We start from the raw sequence: 22,923 nt of genomic DNA, 5'->3' as shown, positions 1-22,923 counted from the left end.
GTTGTGAGCCACCATGTGGTTGCTGGGATTTGAACTCTGGACCTTCGGAAGAGCAGTCGGGTGCTCTTACCCACTGAGCCATCTCACCAGCCCCACGAATTTTTTGAAATGTTATTTATTATGTCCAAAGCATCAGTTGGCCTGAAATCACATATTTGTAATCATGAGGAAACTCAGGAGAGAATGCCAAAATAAATTGTTTTTCTTTGCTGAGATCTAAAACATCAAGGCTTGAGAGAGGAGGGAGTGTGGAAAGGAGGAGTGGGGGAAGGGAAGAGAGGAGAGAGAGGAGGAGAGGAATGGCTCTGCTTTCTAAACACCTAGGATATAAATGAATAACATTATGGAGAGAAGACACATCGATATCCTCCACATTTATTTGCTATACAGAAAACATCAGAGCCACCAGATGTGCTCCAGGAGAACTGGTTGACCAGAGGGATTATGGGCCTTTTCTTTCAGAAATACTCAGCCAGAGGCAATGGGCTTAGCCAGAAGCACATCACTCAGGCTCTTCAGGACAAGCAGAGGATGGAATACAGTGCTGGGTAGATGCCAGGAGGTACCCAGAAGTCCTTCCCTGCGTTCAGAGATGTGGACCACAACCTCAGCAAACACATGGTTCCACCATGACCTTCTGAGCACATCTTATTTGAGCTGCTGGCTTCTACCTTCTTTATCTGTGGTTGCAACCATCAGTGAGCCAAAAATATTAGAGGAAAAGGTCGCAGAAAAATAAAAACCAAAGGAAATAACCTGAACTCGCTGCACAGCAAGCACTCTGTTGAACACACGGGGGAATGGTGACACATTCCACACCCTGTGGTGGCCTCATGCCATCCCACAGACCCCCAGCCTCTCCTCAGTGTGTGTGTGTCTGAGTACTGGACACCTTCGGCTTGTTTATGAACCATGTATTTAGGTGTTCACGTCCAGATGGCTACCAACTTTTTAATCATTCTCTAAACAATATAGCTTTAAAAAATGTTTGCATAACAACACACCACACTGGTGTCTACACTGAACTCAAAGTTCTTTGTTTACAGTACAATAGTTATTTATATAACATGTGCATTGTATTAAACATTATAATCCAGAGAAGACTAAAATACACACAAGGGTGTATATAGATTATATTCAAATGCATCGTTTTCTACAAAGGATTTGTGGGGCATAGGGTACTGGAATCAAGCCCCAGTTGAAACTGAGGGAAAAGAAATGCATCCTTTGGTAAAACTAGCCCAGTCAAATTTCCCAGTTAGCCTCCTGGCCAGAAACACTCTTCCCTAGTTGTAGAGTCCTGTGGAGATAAAACATGGTCTCTGGTGCCACAGAGACTACAAGGAGCACAATGGGTGCAGGGGTGGAGAGAGAACCAGGCAGGTGAATGTCCAAAAGGCCACAGGAAGCTGAAGGAGGCCGCAGGCATCTCTGCAAGGTTGCCAGGCATGGCTAAGGTGCTTGTTGAAAGAAATGGCAACTTAGTTCTTTCTGTGGCATTTCCGTCTCTCCTCCTTTCCCCATCTCCTCTTATATAGCTATGGCAGAGTGGTCAATGTACTCTCATATGCTCAGACTTTGGGCAATGGAGACACAAATATTTTCTCGTCAAAAAAAAATTTTTTTTTCCCCCACTAAATCTCATTTGGTCGAAATCTTCCTCCTTTGAACTGCTAGCTTCAGTTTGACAGATCGCAAACTCCAAATACAGAGGGAAATGTAGTTATGTCGTGCCATAGGCAAAAAAATCAACCCTTCAACAGCTTTTTTTGGCTACTACCATTAAGGTTATGGAATTCTTTTCCTCTCCTGAGCCAGTTTTCCTCGCTGTTCTGGAAATAAATAAATCCTAATATGGCTTAGAAATAAAAATGCATGGTAAACACTTGGCAATTATGTTTTTCAGTGTGGTTTCAGGGAAGTGTGGCAAGAGAAGTGGACGATCAACCACTCGGCCATTGGCGCTGCGAAAAATATTTCCTGTCCTGACCAGGTTGCGTTTCTAGAGAATATTTAACAGGGAGCGGTTTAGTACTTCTAAAGATGATGAAATGAAAGAATAAATATTGACCCAAACAGCACCACAACTCATCAAAGAGTAAAATATGCCCTTTCTCAAAGGGGGGAAAAAAAACTACCAAAATATGCCAAACAGCTTCTCACAACAGCTCCTCAGTAGAAGCAGGGGCCACTTGGGATAGCCAGGGCCTGGACTCTAATGTTCCAGGCTACATCATAGGTCCCTTTTCGCTCAGTGAGGCCACCATCACCACACCATGGCCACGTAGGCCTCCAGCCAGGGCAACAGGACCTGGAGGCCACCCAAGACTTTCAGCTGGCTGCCGCTGGGTCCCCGGGCCAGCTCTTGGCCCCGATGGATCGTCTGGGCTGGAGAGTTTGGCTCCACCGAGACCACCCTGAGCGGAGCTCGGAGCATAGGCGACGTGGGACGGCAAGGCTGACGGAGGGGCCCCCGCGTGCGTTCCGGCGGTGAGTCAGGGAGCGTTATGCAAGCTCGGCCGCCCCCCTCCCTCCCGCCCCCGGCACCTCCCCGCGGTCTTTCACCCCGCGCGGTTACGAAAGCGCGACCCCCTCCCCCCGGAGCTATAAAGGACCGGCGGCCGCTCGCCTCCGTCGCTCCACGCGCGCGCGAACGCGGCGGCCAGGCTTGCACGCGGCTCCTGCTGGTGAGCCACCGCGCGCTCCCCCGGGGACCTGCGGGGCGGGGTGGGGCGGGAGGGGGCGACGGGCAGCCTCGGTCCTCCGGCCCCGCGTTCACCCTGCGCCTGTCCCGCAGGGCAGACTCCGGGGTGAGATGGAGTGGGTGTGGGCGCTCGTGCTGCTGGCGGCTCTGGGAGGCGGCAACGCCGAGCGCGACTGCAGGGTGAGCAGCTTCCGAGTCAAGGAGAACTTCGACAAGGCTCGTGTAGGTATCAGCCCGGGTTCCCCGATTCCTGCGGGTCAGAGGTGGAGCCCAGACTCCAGTCCCTAGCTCTCTCATCTCTTTCTCAGTTCTCTGGGCTCTGGTATGCCATCGCCAAAAAGGACCCCGAGGGTCTCTTTTTGCAAGACAACATCATCGCTGAGTTTTCTGTGGACGAGAAGGGTCATATGAGCGCCACAGCCAAGGGACGAGTCCGTCTTCTGAGGTCAGTGGCCTCTGGTGGGCTGTGTGCGGCGTTCCAAGGTGCCTCCCGCCTTTGCCTTTGGCTCCCTGGGAGCCCAACCCTCGCTGGGATGGGAAAGGAGTACCTTGGATGAGGTAGAAGCCCTTTCCTGGCTTGGCTCAGGATTCTCTTGGCTTTTGCAGCAACTGGGAAGTGTGTGCAGACATGGTGGGCACTTTCACAGACACTGAAGATCCTGCCAAGTTCAAGATGAAGTACTGGGGTGTTGCCTCCTTTCTCCAGCGAGGAAGTGAGTAGTGGGGCATACATGGCCAAATCACTGAGTTTCTGTTCAGCGGCACCATTGGGAAGGGCTTCGAGAGGCAGAACCCTCAGCCCTGTCTGAATTTAGGGAATGTGGGATTAGAAGCGACTGGATTCTCAGCCTAAAATACCTGATCTAAGTTCGGAAGGGCCTTTGGGCTTATCAGGTACCATTTCCCTGATCATCCCACTGTGACTTACTCCACGCTGCCTCCCCACATTACCACTCCACTCTGTCTCTTGGAGTGGAATCTCTGAGACAGTACGACAATTCGGAACATCGGCCGAGCTAGAGACCGATATCCAAGAGGAGGGGACTATGTGTCTGAGCTGGGTCACAGCACAGGCCCCTCCCGGTGGACTACCATCTAGGCAGTGTTCTGAATGCAATAGTCTCCTTTCCTTAAAAACTCATATGCAAGGCAGGATTTTGAAAACTCCCAACAAAGTTCCCTAAAGTTTGGGATTCTTTTCAGGACACACAATTGACATGTTCTTTGACTCCCCCAGCCCATTTCACTTAAATTATAGATCCGAAAGCTACTTGATAACTAAGGAATAATTTAGGGTGGGAAGAAGTATTGTGAGATCTCAGAAAGAAGGAACTAATCTCAACCCTAAGGCAATGGTTCTAGACCTGTGTTCTGAGACCCTTGGGGGGTCAAATGACCTTTTCACGGGAGCCACCTCAAGCTATCTAAAAACACAGATGTTTATTTACATTATGATTCATAGCAGTAGCAAAATTACAGTTATGAAGTGGCAACAAAAATAATTTTATGGTTGGTGGTTATTGCAACATGAGGAACTGTATTAAAGGATGGCGGGATTAGGAAGGGTGAGAATCACTTTCCTAGGGTGAAGGGGGTGTCCAGGATAAATTTCTCCTTACTTTACCTTTCCAAAAAGACCATGTGCAGGGTAATAGTTAAGTATGCCACATTAAAGTTAGACTGACTGAGTGCTGGAGATGTAGTTCATTGGTAGAACAATTGTCTAACATTCACGAGGTTCTGGAATCTATCTCCAAACATACGGGTGCAGGGGCTTGTACATGCACACTTGTGTGTGTGTGTGTGTGTGTGTGTGTGTGTGTGTGTGTGTGTGTGCGGGTGCTCGCGAGTGCGTGCTCGCGCACTCCTGTGCACACACACGTTCATACCCACACACCCACAACCTAAGTTCAAATCCTAACTAAACTATTACCCGTGGGACCCTGAGTTGTTACCTAACTTTTCTGTGCCCCACTTTCTTCCTGTGCAAAGTAGACAGAATCACAGCATCCAGGTCGTGGAACTGTGAAGATATAATGCACGGGTGTGCAGAAAACGCTAGGAAGAATGTCCGAGGCATAAATTCTGTGTTGGCTAGTATTTCTTCTTAGTAAAGAAATCTTACTCCTAGGTAAAGAAATCATAGCTTTATATTCTGGGTCTCGAGTGGGAGAACTCACAGATATCTTCAGGTACAAGTTTACTATTTAAGTTCAGAAATGAGTGCACCAGGGGCACACACACAGCTAACTGTTGGGACCTGGTGACACCTCTTAGCCCAAATGATGTATAGAAACATTTCCCCTGCCATTACCCCTGTTTTCTGAGTCCACCAACTCACTTGAGGTATCTGCCTTCCACTGTTTAATATGCTTGTCTGGGGACCTTCTTCATAAACTCCAAATTCATTCCTTGTGCTAATTTCCTTCCTTGACCTTAACCTTACATTAAGCATGAATTTGGACAGGAGGTTGCAGGCCAAAATTCTGTCTCTCTCCTCGTCACATTCTACACCTTTCCAAATGGATATATTTGTAATAAGGCAGGCTGATTGGAAATAATCCAAGGCAAATTAAATATAATAAACATCTATAGCTGATGCTGGAGTTCCAAGAAAATTCTGGCCATCCTGAATCCCTATTGTAGTAGAATAGAGAGCTAAAGGCATAGTGGCTTACCGTGAGCTTGTCAGCTGGGTGAAATGAGGAGCTGACTCCTTGGCACTGTTTTTACTTTTTCTATCCCCCATAAATGGCCTGGGAATCGAACCCAGACCATGGTAAGCAAGAGCTCTAATACCATGCTCCCTCCTTCAGTGCAAGCAGACTGCTCTGGTCTGCTGCCCCCTCCTTGAGCATGCTCTGTACGGATCTCTTTCTCTTCTCATTCTACGCTCGGAGTGAGACATCTCAAAAGTAAAGGTCATTGTTATCAGCCTATATTGGTCAAACAGACATAGTTGCAGACTAGATTCTCTAAAATCTGATTTCCTCTGCTATCAACTTAAGTTAAGGAATAGTTCCTACTTAAAAGACTGTTGAAAGAACTACTCATGGTAATACATGAACGGGTTTAGCTTGGTGCCTAATAAGAGCTTATTAAATATTGGCTACGATCATTATTTTGTTATGCCCTCCCGGAAAAAAACATGAACTAAGACTTCTTTCTTCCTTGTCTCAAATAAATTTTGCCACTCTCTTGGCCAAAGGATCCTTGTTAATAGAGGAACAATTATTTAATGTGAGGCTTGAACATCTACATCAGTGTTTCTGAAAGTCACTGCCCTCTGGCCAACTTCAACTAAATCAGCTGCAGTATTTTTTTCAAAGTGCAGATTTATGGGTCCAAATCAGAAACTCTTCGGAGTAGAACACTGTTGTCTCCATTTTCAATACATTCCTCTGGTGAGTTCCTTCTTCTCTGTGAAGTTTGAGCACCAGTGGGCTAGATAATTCAAACCATGGGAGGTCTCAGACTTCATTCCTTTACCAAGGTTATGGCTATGACTAGTTGGAAGTGGACTGGAATCTGTACCCTGGCTGGTTTAGGTCTTAGGTCCTTCTGCCTGCGAATCATAGGAAGCCCCTCCCCTGGAAGACATAGGTCTCGGGAGCCAAGGGAACATTTTCTAGGGCCACAGCAAGTGAGAGCAGTGAATGGCAGATCTTTTAAGAAAGTTAATCACCAAGACCCTCTGTGGAACATTTGAAACCAGGCATTTCTAAGCTCTCGACCTGTCAGTTCAGTTCACTGTAGACACAGCCGCAGTGTAATGTTATATTCTGGATTTTGGAGGGGAGTCAGGGACTGCCAGACATTATAGTCTCTGCCTCAGGCACTCTCGCCACAGCCCATTGTGTGCAGTTAGGTGATGTCGGGGAAGACTTGGCATGTCTCTCTCAGAGGAACCCTACCCAGAGGCAGGAGGGAAGGCTGGAGGGCCAAGTTCATTCTTTCTAGCTGTGCTCTGGCAGATCTTCTCTTGCAAATACTGTTAGGAGGGAGTATCTGGCCAAGTTTGTTAGGACTCTTCGTGATTGAACTATTCTGCCAGAAACAACCTGGAGACAAACCAAACCAATTCAGGCCTTCTTTTAAGTCAAAAGCAGTAGCCAAGGGCACTACGACCAGACATTGAAAGTTAGCTCTTAGGTCGTATTTTATATGCCGGCAACCATTTGGTGATAAAAATCGGGAGGCAGAGGCAGGCGGATTTCTGAGTTCGAGGCTAGCCTGGTCTACAGAGTGAGTTCCAGGACAGCCAGGACTACACAGAGAAACCCTGTCTCNAAAAAAAAAAAAAAAAAAAAAAAAAAAAAAAAAAAAAAAAAAATTGTTAAGCTGCCGGTGTGCCGGGCTAAGTGCGTAGACAATGAGTTGACGTACTAGTTGAAACATGAGTTCCTTTTGATCTGAGACAGGCTCCCGGGATGCCTTTTGTGACACTGTGCTCCCATGACACTATCCAGAGATGGGAAGACTCTGCCTCATACTCAGGAGCCTAGGGAGGAGGGTGGAGCCTGGGGAGGAGGGTGGAGCCTGAGGATGGCAGCAGCAGCCATGTGGCTCCTCTCTATTCCTGGTCTGTCTACTGAGGAACTTCACGGTCACTGCCTAGCAGATGAGTTGTGGGGCAGGGACATTTTCAAGCCAGGGTTCTGAAAGCCCAGAAGATAAGGGAGTGGCTCATTCCTCTTCTTGTCAGGTGGGGGCAGGGGCTGAGGAGGAGGGGGCTGCATATCCTTTCCTGAGCAGTGCCCCTGTGGGTCTGGGCTCAGGGGCTGAGCCAGACCTTAGGCTGGTATCTCAAGTGTCCAGAGAGAGCCACACACACTGCTGACTTACAGTGGGGACATGGGTGGCCTCGCATGCTGTCATGTTTTGACATCTGGGTTGCTCTGTCTTCCTCCAATATGAACCCTTACATAGGTAGATGGTTCCTTGCTTCAGACCTGGGTGTGAGAGGGAAAACAAAAAACAAAAAACAAAAAACAAAAAACAACCTGTTTGTTCTTGTCCCCTTTGCCCCCAATTTACCTAGTGTCTGGAGACACTGGCATAGGTTAAGTGTGCAAGCTCTGGAGATATGCTCTCCTGCTGAACACCAGCTCTGCCCAGCGCCCTAATCCTTTGGGAATTACTTCTCTTTTCTGTGTCTCTGTTTGCTCATCTGTAATGTGGAGTAATAGTGTATGGTTTTGAAAGATACAAGAAATACCGTGTGTGTGTGTGTGTGTGTGTGTGTGTGTGTGTGTGTGTGTGTGTACGTGCATCCATTGTATGCATGTGAGTGTGAAGGTGTATGAACCTGCTCAGAGCAGAGCACTGGGTATCAGAACACTTGCTGACAGTCTCATTCCTTTGAAGCAGTCTTTCACTGCACCAGGAAGCTTGCTGTTTCTGACTTGCCAGTAACCTCCCAGGATCTGCCTGTCCCCGCCTCCCAGAGCTAGGTTTTCAGGCCCACATAGCAGTCTGGCATTTTACATGGGAATTTGAATTCAGGTCCTTATGCTTGCAGAGCAAGCACAATTACCCACCAGGCTATATCTCCTTAACAACCCTGCCCACTCCAAATATAAATTCTAATGAGTATTTGAAGCTGGATAATGAGCATCTTTTGCCCCTAGGCATCCCAGTTGTCAACCGGAGGAAGTGAATAGGATGCCTAAGCGTGAATCAGGGTAGAGCCTGAAAAACTATTACCATCGGATTGGCATCCTCTAGTCCATCCAATAGGAGAACAGTGGGGCTAAGAGAGACGGTCGGAGGGTAGATTCTGTGGAGCATGAATAAGTCGTGACCTCGAGTTGTTGGTGGCATAAGTTGAGGGCGATAGACATTAGACAGAGACACATGTTATTGGAGGGTGTAGTAGTGAAGACAGTAGTACAGCCTCAGTGGTCCTTTAAGAAAGCATTGTGCTATCAGTTATCAAGAAGCTGATGACGTGAATGAGGTGCCCTCTATACCAAGACAAGATTTGTGTCTTCTGCTACCAAGGAGACACTGACATGAAGGACATGCCTTCTGTGCCAGGACACCTTTCCGGGAAGAGAGCAAGATCCTTTCTCGCTTGCCCAGTTGTCCAGAAGCTGTCAGGAATCTCGGCAGCCTCCTTTCACTAAGGAAAGGCTGTGAGTTCCATGGCATCAGTGGTAGCAAGTTGGTCAGGCCCCTGGGGCCACTGTGTCTCTCCGACTTACAGACGATGACCACTGGATCATCGACACGGACTACGACACCTTCGCTCTGCAGTACTCCTGCCGCCTGCAGAATCTGGATGGTACCTGTGCAGACAGTTACTCCTTTGTGTTTTCTCGTGACCCCAATGGCCTGAGCCCAGAGACACGGAGGCTGGTGAGGCAGCGGCAGGAGGAGCTATGCCTAGAGAGGCAGTACAGATGGATTGAACACAATGGTGAGCAAGTCTTCCTGGGGAACTTGGCAGGGCTGGGCCAGTAAGAGGGTGCAGCATCAATCTGTGCAAGTGGGTTGCCTGAGGAGCCTCCTTTGGGCCAAGGCTTCGCCCTTCTTGATTAATTTTTTCCTAGGGCTTTGCCATCAGCCATACGGAGAAGGGTCCAAAGGTTCTTTTCCCCAAACCCTAGCACTTTCAATAACCAAAGCTGTGGAGTCACTCTCTTCTCCTTATATTTTACTCCCCACATTTTGCTTATGATGCCACAACCCTGAGAAACCATTCTGCAGGAATTAGAGTTTGGTGGAGAAGTGTCCCTCGCAAAGAACTGGATGAGGCATGCAGCCATTTTATGTAAAACCATAAACAAAGGCATCAGTGCAGCAGGTCTTTAAAGACTGGTGCCTGAAATGTTCTTGATTCGACACAAAACCAAACACCACTCAATTAGCTCACGGGGTCTCCACTTGGGTTTCCTAGGGGAAGTCGCCAGGATAATCGTGGGATACTTTAATAGCTATTGTCCTTAACGGATCCTAACTTAAAACTCAGAAACATGGTGGGGAAGTGGGCTACCAATTTTGAATTGACCTGCACTCATTTGTATGGGCAATTGAGCCTCAAAATTCCAAAAAGGGTCCTGCTGGGGTGTAGAAAAAGAACATTTTTTCTTAGGCATCTCAGTGATCCAATATACCAACAACATGAGCTCAGACGTATATAGATATGAAAGTGCCACCAGGGGTGGACTGGGGAAGGGAGCTGAAAGTGGGGCCAGTGAAGGATTGTGTCACCCCCAGGCACCACAGAGGCTTTCACCTAACTCACCCCAGTTAACCCTTGGAGACACTTTATAGCTATACATACTCCACCAGTGAGGAAGATGGAGGCTAAATAAAGTTAAATACATTGCCTTCGATCTCCAATAGATGGATAAGTTGAATGCAAACTCAGATGTCTGTCACCATGGAGTTCCTTGTGGGGCCTCCTGGTGACCCGGGCAGGACAGGGACATCATGTAGGCTATGAAGCTATAGCAGTGAAGCTGAGGTCAGGTAGGTGTGGCCCTCATGTCTCAAGGCAGGAGGGTGGGCTTCAAAGGCACTTGGAGATGCAATGGGGTGGGAATCCATTGTGGGATAAATGGATAGTGACTCATGCCGCAGGTCCTGTGCCCTCAGCCATGCTGCTCCCTGGAGGATGTAAAGAGCTTGAGCATCAACTGTCAGGGAACCTGTGAAGTAAGCCACACAGATGCCTATGAGTGGCCGCTTGCTCTATGGCTGCCCGGGTGTTCATTAATCTACATAAGCACCGGACTAACGATCCATCTCTCTCATTATGGTCTTATTTTCTGTATTTCAGGTTACTGTCAAAGCAGACCCTCCAGAAACAGTTTGTAGCAACGTCTAGGATGTGAAGTTTGAAAACTTCTGATTAGCTTTCATCTGGTCTTCATTTCTATTTATCTTAGAAGTTTAGTTTCCCTCACCTCCCCTACCTTCTCTAGGTGGACATTAAACCATCGTCCAAAGTACATGGGAGTGACTGACTCTGTTCACACAACTGTATGTCTTACTGAAGGTCCCTGAAAGACGTTTGAGGCTTGGGATTCCAAACTTGGTTTATTAAACATATAGTCACCATCTTCCTATGAGTTGGAGACTTATTTGTGGCGGGGTTGCACTTTTAGATGCCAAGACCAGATTAAAGACTGGTTTCTAACTTCCTAAGAAAGGGTTTTAAGATCCAAGAAGATCTTAAAAAATGGCCTACCAAGGCACTGGCAGCCAGAGAGGAAGTGAATGGCCACACCATCAAACCTATGGCTGTCAGCCCTGGGCCCGTGAGGTGAGCAGGGCAGAAGGCTCACCTCTGGAGAGAGTTGGGTCAGAGAGAACTCTGGGAAGCCACTCTGCTCTTCATTGCTTCTAGTGTGACTCACAGTTGTTTTTCAGATAGGTGCAGAACATTGAAGAGCAAGCTGCCTTGGTGTTCCCTTGGGAAAGTTTAGGGATGGGGCTCTGGAAGCCAGCACCCCCTAACAAGACTGTGCAGGAAATAACAAGGTGGGAGAGGAAGCAGCCAGGACCATACCATCATCAGTAATTGTCTCGGTTCCCCAGGGGTTCCTGGGAGCCTGTTTTTCAGCAAGGCCGTGGTGCCAGAGGATCTGGGTTTTAAATCTAATCTAGTTTGGAGCTGTGAGATTGGGGGCTGGTTTTGTGGCTTCTCTCATGATACTTGGGAAGCAAGTGCTCCCTGCTTGATGGATAGACAGTCCATACAATGTCTGCAAGCATGCGAAGGAGCTGTGAGAAACACTTTGGACAGGAGGACATCTGTGAAGTGTGTTGGCGTTGTTTTGCTGATGTTTTTAAGGACCGTAGGGAGCTCACACCAAGCGCCTGTGAGCCTGGTTGTCTAGCAAGGGCAGAGGAAACAACCATGCATGAGAAAACTCAGCTTTCCACTCTTAGAGCAAGCTGACGGTCTGGCTCCTCAGCTCCAGTTTGACACCACAGCCATAAGATATTCATATACCCATTCAAAACAGCATCAGTGTATCAAATCCATTAACTCCACAGGAACAAAGGCGCCTTGTTATTTCGTACTTACTGTCATGGTCACCATAAATCATACCTCAGACCTACACATTGGCATTTCCTGGGGCTCAGCGGTTGCCTGTGGCTCCTTTCCTTTCTTCACCTTCTCCCAGGCTATTTCATAAAACCGTGGGTTCCTAAACACCATCTCCATTCCCCAACACCATTGTATCGTCAGGTCCGATTCCTTCCTTCTTCATCCAGCTGCCTCACTGGGATTTCAAGCACATGATATGCTCTAAATGAAACCCCATTAGCTTCCCAGGTATCCTGAGTTGTGTGGCCTGCTCCACTATCTAACCAGTGCCAGGCTTAAAGTCCAGGAGGCACCCTATTTATGTGAACCGTCTCATGCTCCCAAGCACAGCCCACGATGATTGCACACAGTCCTTCACTGATGCCACGTAGCCCCAATGTCTCGTCAGCTTTGCTCCTTCCGGCAGCCACACACCTGGTCTCCATTTTTACTCTCGCTCCTTCAAGCCGGTGCCTGAGGAAACACATTCATTCTTTAGACCTCCCATAGTAAACCTCAATGCTGCCCACTGAACACTGGCAACTTCTATGCTGGCCTGCCAGGCCCTCCCAACCTAGCCCTGGAACTTTATTGGCATGGGAGCACCCCTCTTTCCAAGCATCAAGTACAAAGGCAGCTCAGTCAACAGTTTGCAGTTCCTGGACCACGCGGCTCACCAGCCTCTCCCTTCCTGCAAAGGCCCTTCCGCTGGATCCCCATGACTGTTTCTTACCCTTTGTCTTTCAACTTGACTACTGCTCTTCAGTGTTTCCGAGCCCACTCCTACCCTACAAACAACCATCACCCTGTCCTATTTTCTCCAGTGTGCTTGGTCACGGTAGGGTGCTACAGTACTCCTTGGCTTCTGTTTAGCATGTATGACCCCCTGCCTCAAGAAGAAGTTCCCTGAGAACAGAGCCAGGGGCTCTCTGCTTTACCACTGGGTCCTAGTTCCAAAGCCTCCACACAGCCAGGCAGGTGTTTCAAAGGGGTGATAGGTGGGGTGATGAAGCATCTACTCTTGAGGTCCTTCTCCATCATTCCTCCATCCTCCCCTCTTTGATTCTATGGTGCTCCATCTACTAAAGGGGTCAAGTGGTCTGTAGTATTTTTCTTTTTCTTCCTTTCTTTTTAATGTACTGGGGATTGAACCTAGAGCCACACTATGATTGAGCCATGTCCCCAGCCTATTTTTAATACATAGGGGGAAAAAAGTCATCTTTAATTGTTCCTTGGAAATTCTTTAAGCAGTCTTGATAGGAATGAATAAATGATCTCAAGGCTTTATGAGCCCAAGGTAGGGACTCAGGGTGGCCATGACCCTTTACAGGGAAATCTGAGCTCTGAATCAGCTCCAAGGTTTGCTTCAGCAATCACAAGATAGAGATTTATGTGTAGGAACAGTTATAAATAAAAATTTATTAACTAGATCATATTACAAACACACTAAAAAAAAGTTCACAAAAGGAACCCATAGAAAAAGTTCTTTTAAGGAAAAATATTTTTATACTGAGCCATCATTCCTTAATTTGCTGGCTCCATAGATGCGTGCTGTTGGAAGTCGGGTATTTTTAAAGCAGGGCGCACTGGTGGGCTTTCCCTGAAGTTAACTCCCTTTACATGCACATCGTGGTTCACCTGGCACCAGCAGCTAGTTAGCTGGAAATAACAGACAAGTCATTTCGCCTGACAGACGTGTCTGTAAAAATGGCTCCCTTCTCCGGGAAAAAGAAGCAGCAAAAAATCTTCCTCCATTCGTTCCTGAACAGCGACATGTTGTACAGAATGGGGTTTAGGGCGGAGTTGGCAAACGTGAAGGCCACCACCCAAAAGAAAAGGGACGGCCAGATGACCAGGTCCTGCCGGAAGTTTTGGATCAAGATGAGGAGGATGGTGATGATGATGGGACTCCACATGATGAAGAAGGACACCATGAGCAGGAAGAGCGTGCGGAAGAGTCGGTAGTCTTGTTGGGACACTCGGATCTGGTGGCTCTCAGAGTATGCCAAGCTCAGCGTAAGCCTCTTCCGTGACGCTTTCGTGATCTGCAGGAAACACAGTGAACCAGCAATGAGTCACGGTGGCACAGATGCGGCATGCCTTTGATCCCAGCAATCTCCGGGATCGCTATGCACTATGGGAGACAGAGACAGGGGGATCTCTGTGAGTGCAAGGCCAGGCCAGCCTTAAAGAGTTCCAAGGACAGCCAGGACCCCTGCCTCTGTCTCGAAAAAAAAAAAAAAAAAAGCTCAAGTCACTGCCGATGTCAGAGGTCTCCCGTTGGTAGGTTTTGTTTTGTGGTACTGAGAATTGCAGCCTGGTGGATAGGAGTGAGACTAGCGATAGTGGGTTTCAGTCTGACTGGATGCTTCTAACCTGGAATGTGAAGGACATTAAGTCTATGGGCCTGACCTTTGTTCTGAGGGAAGAGAGCCAATGGGATGTGCCCTGACCTTGTCAGTGGCCCTTACTAACTTCCGTTGCTGGGGCTGGCCCAGTCTCTGTCTCTCTTGCCAGTTCTGCATGGGGATGTGGGTAGGGGATGGGGCCTTTTCTCCCAAGATCCTTGCATCTGGACAGAGGAAGTAATTTTAAAATCATTAGCATCATTCACAATTTGGGCAAATTAAACTCAAAAAAAAAAAAAAAAACCTTAAAAGGTTCTCCTTACAATTCTTTTAATCCCCTAATTAAAGAATAGATGTTTTAACTATTGCATGATTACATGATCGCCTCTCACTGTGTGGGGCATTTAGAGCCACCTGTTTGTGATAGACGCAAGGACCGCAGGTGCCCAGTGAACAGACTGGAACCCTCTCAAAGCTCCTGACAACCAGAACACCAGGATGTGAGCAGTCAGGGCTGCTGCGCTTTCCCCTTGGCTCCCTGCCACTCGCTAGACATTTATTTTATCAGTTGTCACCTTTAATCTTCCTCTGTGTGTTCACACCACCGCTGCTCTTGCAAATTAACTCTCAGGGAAACATAGGTTACTGGTGGAAAGTCCTTTTTTTCTGATCCTAAATAGTTGCAGCCCCCACCTGTGACAATTGCGGTCCATAGGGGTTTCCATATTACTCAGCTGTGCAGGTGGGGGGTGGCACCCCATAGACAATTCCAGTTCTGTGTCAGGCTCTTGCAGGTGCCTGGCAGTGGCTGTGATAAACAAAGGGACTGACTCCTAGCCAAGCCCACAAGAGAATTCTTTCTAATGGATACCACCGTTTCGCCCCCATTCCACAGTCCCCACAGTTTGTAGAATCAGGAAGAAAAATGAAGCATTGTAATAAAATGTGGGTCCTTTCTTGCTCCCTGTCCCACATTAGATTGACTGGCCAGCATCTAGCCAGGATTTCAAACGTCCCTGGCTTGGGTGGACTGCCTTGTGTGCTCTTAGGAAGTGCCACTTAACTCTCAGCTGCAAAACAAGCCCCTAGGGGATGTCCTGGGGTTCCCCCTCCTCAGGAGCCCCACACATCAGTGCCCATGTGCTTCTTCACCCTGGCATATAGCTAATGGCTGTGGGGCAATAGCTTGGGGGGCAGCAACAGTGAGGGGATAATGGCTGGAGGGCAAGGGGCTTGGGGGGACAATGGCTTGAGGGGGGCAGCAGTGCCCGTGAGAATATGCTCTGTGGCCACTGGGAACTTGGTAAAACACAAAATGTCTACAAACAAAAGTTCCCATAAAGAACTGCACCTGACACTAACCCTTCTACAAGGCTGGTTAACCAGCTAGAAGGCTGTTGAGAGATTAGTGCAGCAGCTCCAGAGCCCAATTATAATTTATCTCTGGCCACTTTTAGCCCCCTTAAAAGTTATCCTGCACCTACTCTGGGTCTGGCCTGACATTCTTGGGACTGACAGGTGCGACCACCAACCGAAAAGCTAAGAATGTCATCGGACATCTCAGGTCTATAGCAGAGGTTTCCTTACTTGGCTGTGACCCACCTTTTACCTGATGTTCCCAAAAGTGTATCTGAAAACTGCCCTTTTCTAAAAAAAAAAAAAAAAAAAAAAAAAAAAAAGCTTCATAAAACAGATATCATGTCGGAACATGGAATGTGAGGTAGCATGGATCTCCATTCTTGGGCCCTGGCTACTCAGAATAAATTATCTCTTATCTCCTTTATGCTAAAAGTTGTGTTTTTCACACGTCCAATCGGGCCCACTTTGAGACACCTGGACTCGGTGAGGGGATCCAGGGATCCGCACTTCTCTTGAACTGTCTAGATGACTTTTGCTCTTAAGAGCTTAAGGACTGTTAATCCCAGACAGCTGCTTGGTTTGGAGTTTTTCTCCCTAGACCTTAAAAAAAAAAAAAAAAAAAAAAAAAAAAAAAAAAAAAAAAAAGACCAATTTTAAAGCAGACCTTTTGTGACTCACTGTAGCCACGTCAGCTTCTGCGGGCCAGGAGGAAACCCTATTCCCACCCAACACCCCTTTGCCACACCAGACCACAGTAGCTGGCTGGCAGTGAGTGGAAGGGGATACCCACGGACAGGGGTGGAGCCCTAGGGGTGGAGCCTCGTTTGTGGAGCTGATTGGCGAATCAGTCGTGTCCTGATTAGAATCATCAGACAAGATGCTCCACCTTCCCAGAGGTCTCCTCTCCAAGAGACCCGAACTGCAAGAGGAGAGCTAGGACTGGAGAGAGTAGCATCGAGATAAACATGTGGAAAAAGGCCAGGACTGGTTGTTTGGTTTTGGACCCCGGGACAAGTGACTAAGGTGGTATTTTACATACCAAGGCAGAACTGGCCTCCAGGTTCTCCCAGCATCCCTCAGTCCCAAAATACTACCCAACCCCCATGCAACAGCCAAGCATGTTAAAGAAAAGCCAGCCCATGCATAGGCAATATACAACCTCAGGAGAGACAAGTGCCATGTAAATTACCCATAAACCACCAGAAGACCAGAGGCTCATTGTTGGGTTTCTTCTTTTACATAGAACCCCCCCCCCAAGCTCCCCCATCCCCCCACCCCACCCCCTGCTCATTACATCCCTCCCATTCTCTGGAATGTCTTTCTCTTAATAATCTGTCCCTGTTTCTATTATTAATCATGTGTCCCTGGTGCATTTTTTTTTCCTATCCCAGAACATAAGAACCTGGAAATTTCAGCAGTTGTCTCCAGGACTCAGGACCCAAATCGAAGCCTATAACATGACCACAGTTCCAAGTGGTAGCCAGCTCCTCGTGAGGGTCAGGCTTCAGGTTCAGCCAATTTTAGTTTCTCAGCTGTTGAGCGTCTACAGGAAGCAGAGGGATTTCCATCTGCAGGCCCTAGAGTGACTGGTTCCTTCAATGAATATTTACCAAGCCCCTACGCTCTCTTGGTATGATATATGCTACTCTCTCTTGAAGAGGCTGGACACAAGGCAAGAAGCAAGGAAGTCCTGCCCATACAGCATCCCCGAGCCCTGTGTATGTGGCCAGTGGGAGGGAGAACAAGAAATACAGTTACATGGCAGATGCATCAGGGTTCATCGGCATTATGGCTGCTGGGTGAACTGGGAAACCTTGTCTGAAGCTGCCAGCTCTAAAAGTCTAACTAAGATACTTGGGAATTACTGGGAAGCTATCCCCTTGGGGAAAATGTCAATAGGAAAAATAGGACTGAAAATGTATGGCACGTCTGAATCACAAAGAAAGAGGAAGCAGAGGGGGCAGAGGGCAAAAATAGTCACTGCTAGCACATGAAGCAGTTCCTGAAGGGTGATCAGCAAGGGAAGAGGCAGTTGGATACCCACTCTGAGCCACTGCCCAGGGCAGAAGCAGCAAAGGTTGGAAGCAGGGCTTTTCTCTGGGGGCTTTGTGCAATACCCATGGAGAGAGATGCTCTGTGTGCGGAAATGGGTTCTATGATCAGATTTAAGAGTGCTGTCTGGTTTATTCCTGTGCTGGGCATGCCCAAAGCCCAAGCACGGAGGCCCTGCCAAGCATTCTCTGTGCTCCAAAGCTTGGGCCTCACGTATATGCAGCCATCTCCAACAAGGGGAGCTCAGGTGCTGCTGCCCCTCCCCCAGCCCCAGCCAGTCGGCTTCTGCCATGACTGCTTCTTCTTATCCAAAGCTTGACCTGCTGTTTAAGCTCTGGGAAACCTCAGGGATGCCCCTTCCTGGCATACGAAGAGGGAAGGGCTAGGAGGAAGCCTGGCCTAGCAAAGAACATCTGCAGAATTGTTCAGTGCCTACTGCGACCAGGACGTTCTTACACACTTGCCCTATGCAAGTTCACACTGGGAATTAGGCTGCCTTTTTGAAGAAGATGGAACTGGGACTCAGTAAGTAAACGTAGTAGGCCCAAGCCACACAGCAAAGTAAACCAGCAGTCAACCCTCAAAGATAGGTAATTTTAAAAGAGCCTTCCAAGCCTCGTGTTTATTCCAATGGTTCTTTGCTCTCTGCCCCTTGTTGGTCCTTCACATTTGGGCAACAGCTAACAGCTTGCTTTCGTCTCACAATGACACAACATCACTCTCTGCTGTGCTGCTGTCTTCTTCGCTTTAAATCTCGGTGTCATTGTTCCACTGTCTCTTCGCCAAAGATCCCTCTAGGCAGATCTTGACTTGCACACTCCTGAACCACACTCACTCCCTGCCAGCATTCTGCACAGTACTCTTAAGAAAACCTCTGAGAAGCTCAAGTGTTGAGGCTCTGGGTCCAGTCTGCTTGGATTTCAATGCTGAAGCTGACACCTATAAGCGCATGACCTTGGCTAAACAGCACGGCATCTCTGGATTGTCTCACCTGAGAATCTTATTAGGATCTAATGATTTAGTGCTTGCTCCCTGATAAACACTACAAGCATACTTGCTAAAGAAAAGGTAATTTTAAATGCATCCTAACACAGTAGTAGTGTGTGCCTGTGATCTTACAAGTTCCAGGCCAGTCTAGTTCACATAGGGAGTTATAGACTTGTGATATATATATATATATATATATATATATATATATATATGCCATTAAAATATGCCATAGCATTCATTGCAAGCACACTGGAATAGGCCTCAAAAAGAGATCCACAAGCTTGATCTCTTTAGAGATGGAGAGCCATCTGGTAGGACAACTCTGGGTAGTGAGTTAAACACCATCTTGGCCAGAACCAGGGTCAGAAGCCTTAGGTGAGGTTGGCCTGGGATGGGCTCTGAGCTTTATAAGAGGGCTGCGGATCCATAAAGGGTTGTAAAAGTGGCCAGAAGGTGAGCAGGGCCTTTTCAATACACCTGTTTATCTCGAGCCATACGTAAGATGCTATAAAACCAGGATTCAGTCACTGCACACCGTCAAGAGGGCTCCAGAGCTTTGACGTAAACTTTACAGGTTTACCTTGTAATATGCATGGTTGTGTTTGCTAGTGGTACTTTCCATACAAAGAGGATGCCTTTAGAGGCAGGAAGCAGAGGCCAGCCCATCTTTTATATATCTGTGTATATATGTTTACTTTTTCTAGAAGGCCTTGCTTATTTCCTGTGCCGCACACACCTGAAATGGATATTCCCAAGGATAAAGCTACTGACCCACAGGGACAGGAAGGACTTGTGGCCAAGTTCTAGACTCCATCCAGGAGTCACTTTATGACTGTGTTCAATTTTGTGAGCAGAATACATAATCTGGGTGTGATGTTATATTAGTATATGATACTGCCATAAAAAAATCTTAAGAAGTAGACACTGGCGATCACTGCTGTGTTTGTGGGAAAACAGCGGACACAACTCCAAAGTCCATAAAGTGATTGTATCATGCCTAAATGACGAAAGCTGTATAGCCCTTAACCAAGAACAAGATAAGATACAGCAACTGATATAGAGAGACGTCCTGATACTGTGGTGAGTGGGGGGAAAAAAGCCACCAACAGCATCACACACACACAAGTGTTCATAATGCTATAATACTACAGAGACATAGTTGGGTCACTAAGGTTGGGAAGAGAACAGATTTTCAACTTCTGCATTACATAATTCTTTGCCTGTTTTCTGTCCAATGTTTTTATAACCTGGTATTATTTTAATAATTAACCAAAAAAAGATTCACAAAAACATAACTTAGTTAGAAAACAAAAGGCAAAATAAATATACAAACTCACCCCTCATTGTTCCGGGGGTAGCAGAGGATCTGCCCAGTGAGTTAGGATTGTACTGTTAGGACCCCAAAGTGTCCTCTGACTGGGAAGTTCTAGATGGAGTTCTGGCCAGAAATGCCCAGATGGAGTGAAGCTCAGAGCAACACTGAAACAAACATACCTGTAAAATTTTGGAGTAACTGATCACAATGACCAGTCCCGGCACCAGGAAGTTCAAAGTCACAAAAAACACATCCCATGAGATTTCTCCTATGCGGTTGGGCCAATCCAATGTGCAAATCGGAATTTCCTGGTTGCAAAAGAGAAAACAACATCACTTAAATGTTGGCTTCTTCCTTGGCCTTTAGCCCAGCCCTCGTTTGTGGGCTACAGGACACTGTGACACTGTGTGTTACAAGCTGTTGTGACAGGAAGACGTAGAATCTACTCCTCCTTTGCCCATGGTGTTGCCTCTTACACCCAGGTGCTTAGGGTTACCATAGTTACAATTCTCATTGCCCAGAGCGCCTGAACCCCAGCATCATAGGCAGGTAAGAGCTGGAGACATTTCTCATTGATTGGTCTTTCCACTTCCTTAGGCTGCCAAGCAAAGAGTGTTTGAACCTTCTCAAAGGCTTTAAAAGGAAGAAACATGACCCTAGAAAGAACACAGAGATGGGGAAATAACATAACAAACACAAGCATTTGGGGACAGGACTGTAGGGCCAGGGCAATGACACTTTGCTGAACACCAGGGGCTGGGATAAGGTATTGCTTACTTGGGGGTGTTCAGTTGCCTCTCTGTGTCAAAGTCAGGTACACACATGTACCCCAGCCACTCTGAAGACCAAGGCAAGAAGATTGCAAGAACTAAGGAGTTTGAGACAAGCTCAGGCAACATAGTGAGACCCTGTCTTAGGAAATGAATAGACAGACAGACAGACAGACAGACAAATGCACATAAAAATGGGGCTGAAGAGATGGCTCATTAGTTAAGAGAGTGCTCTTAACCACTTGCTGCTCTTGCAGAGGACCAAGGTTCAGTTTCTAGCAGCCACATGGCAATGGTAATTAACTCTATTTCCAGGGGATCCAGTGCCATCGTCTGGTCTCCACATACACCAGGCATGCAGGTGGTACATAGTCACACATGTAGGCAAAACACTCATATGCACATAAAATAAAAACAAATAAATCTTTAAAAAGCAGAAACATGAAGCTCCAAAACAGTAACAATACACACACACTCACACACACACACACACACACACACACACACACACACACACAGGCACACACGCACACACATGCGCGCGCATACTGTGTCAGTCTGCCTCAAAGAATAGGTCATCCCTCTTCAAGAAAGTAAGTGTATGGTACCCAGCCTTAGGAGCCTTGGCCTTGTGTGCCTCCTCTCTGGGACTAGGACAGCCCCAAAGCAAACAGCTGGAGTGGTAAAGGGGGCGGGGAGGGGTCTGGTTGTGCTGCTACCACGGTGCAATGTTGAACTCAAAAGTTTGATGCTAACTACAAAGTGTAGGTGTGAAGGACCCACTGAACAGGAAGAATTCCATTACTGCAACAATTCCTTCCACTGAGTAAAATATATCAGTGGAAATAAAGCATGAATACAAAGGTATCTTCCCACACCTGAACCGCTTCTACCTATTTGACAATAAGAACAAAAACCATTTAAAACAATTTACCCCCAAACGATCCCGTACATCAGTCCACATATTTAAGAGCATGTGCAGTGTAAAAGGTCATATCTCTGATTTTTTGATAGACTATGCATCTGAGCGTTGCCATTCATTCATAAACTTGATCAATAATTATTGAATAATACATACAGTAGAGAAAAACAAATAATTTTTTTAACATTTGCCAACGTGAATCATAACTGAGCAAACTCAAAATGTTGTGAAATATTCCCTAAGTTTCACTAAGTTTTAGTAGAAGACAGCAGCACTTCATATTTATTGACCACTAATTGTGCACTGGAACTGCTTCCTACATTGTAACATCTACACCTACAGCAACCTTATTGAGATTCACATTGATTTTCCATTTCACAGAGGGAGAAACTAAGGCTAGAAATGTTTTTTAATTAAAAAAATAAAGTCTAAAACACTAAAAGTTAATTGTATTCACTGTCAATATTTTGTCCCCAAAAGTATGAAGTTAATTGGGGGAAGGGCGTTAAGAATGTTTTAATCTTGCCAGATGTGGTACCACATGCCCCTCATCTCAGCCTTTGCAAGGCTGAGGCATGATAACTGCCATCTTTGACTACGTAGGGAGACCCTGTCTCACTACCATGCTTCCAAACCCATTCTTCTCCTCCTCCCCTCGTACCCGACCTCCACCCTCAATCCAAATGAGGAAAGAAAAAGTCTCGTTTGGAAGTTGTAGTGTGTCATAGTGTGTCCCGCAGTGCACCCTTTTGTCCACATTTATTTGCTTGCAACAACAAAATGAAATGCCTTAATCACATCTGTACATTGGAAATGGAGGTAAGGATGTTACTTCTCCTTCCAGCTTTGCTGAATGGGTTATAACTGGGCTGAACATTCTGAACGGGCTCCTCTGCTCCCACCATCCCCAGCTAATGAGAGAAGGCTTGCCCAGCACCTCACCGGGGCAGCTTAGTAAAGCTAGCCCTGGATGTGGAGGTTTTGGGTGAGCCAGCCCAAGGGCATGAACATGGAAAGCCAGCCTTGCCTCCTCTCTGCTGTGCAGTAGCATAGACAAGGGAGAGAAGCCATCCTCTCCTCCCTCATCCCTCTCTGGCTAACCAGCTCAGATACCTTTCAGGCCTAGATCCAGGGCTTTGAATTGGTCCACCCAAACATCTACCCCATCCGTGAACTACAGGAGTCCATAAACGGGGCGGTCCTTCAGATCCAAAATTATAGGATCACTATGACACAGGGCAACAACAGGCTATCCGAGAGGATTCCCAGAGAGGTTCCAGTATTGACAGAGTAGGAGAAGCCAGAGGCCTCATACATTTGCAAGCAAAAAAAAAAAAAAAAAAAATGGACAAAAGGACATAGTGTGAGACACACTATGACACACTACAGTTTCCACAACAAGATTTTTTTTCCTCTGTTG

The 22,923-nt window shown here is 47.1% G+C and overlaps 2 protein-coding genes across 2 annotated transcripts in view; one reads left to right on the top strand and one right to left on the bottom strand.

Moving 5' to 3' along the window:
* The first annotated feature begins 2,582 nt into the window (after nt 1-2,582).
* Nucleotides 2,583-10,776, top strand: Rbp4 (retinol binding protein 4). The gene is made up of 6 exons (XM_021151613.2): nt 2,583-2,687; nt 2,798-2,926; nt 3,013-3,149; nt 3,311-3,417; nt 8,913-9,125; nt 10,491-10,776. The coding sequence occupies exons 2-6, from the start codon at nt 2,816-2,818 to the stop codon at nt 10,526-10,528; spliced, it is 606 nt and encodes a 201-aa protein (XP_021007272.1). The 5' UTR covers nt 2,583-2,687; nt 2,798-2,815; the 3' UTR covers nt 10,529-10,776.
* Nucleotides 10,777-13,140: 2,364 nt separating this feature from the next.
* Ffar4 (free fatty acid receptor 4) overlaps nt 13,141-22,923 on the bottom strand; it is an 18,228-nt gene continuing 8,445 nt past the window's right edge. The window contains exons 2-3 of the mRNA XM_021152429.1: nt 19,991-20,119; nt 13,141-13,792 (exon numbers count right to left, since the gene is read on the bottom strand). Coding sequence (XP_021008088.1) covers nt 13,403-13,792; nt 19,991-20,119 — 519 coding nt within the window. The 3' untranslated portion in view covers nt 13,141-13,402. The remainder of the gene's footprint in view (nt 13,793-19,990; nt 20,120-22,923) is intronic.

The sequence above is a fragment of the Mus caroli genome, chromosome 19 (genome assembly GCF_900094665.2).
Source record: "Mus caroli chromosome 19, CAROLI_EIJ_v1.1, whole genome shotgun sequence".
Taxonomy (NCBI): Eukaryota; Metazoa; Chordata; class Mammalia; order Rodentia; family Muridae; genus Mus; species Mus caroli.
Note: the sequence above shows the minus strand (reverse complement) of the source record. Positions and strands in the feature narration are given on the sequence as shown.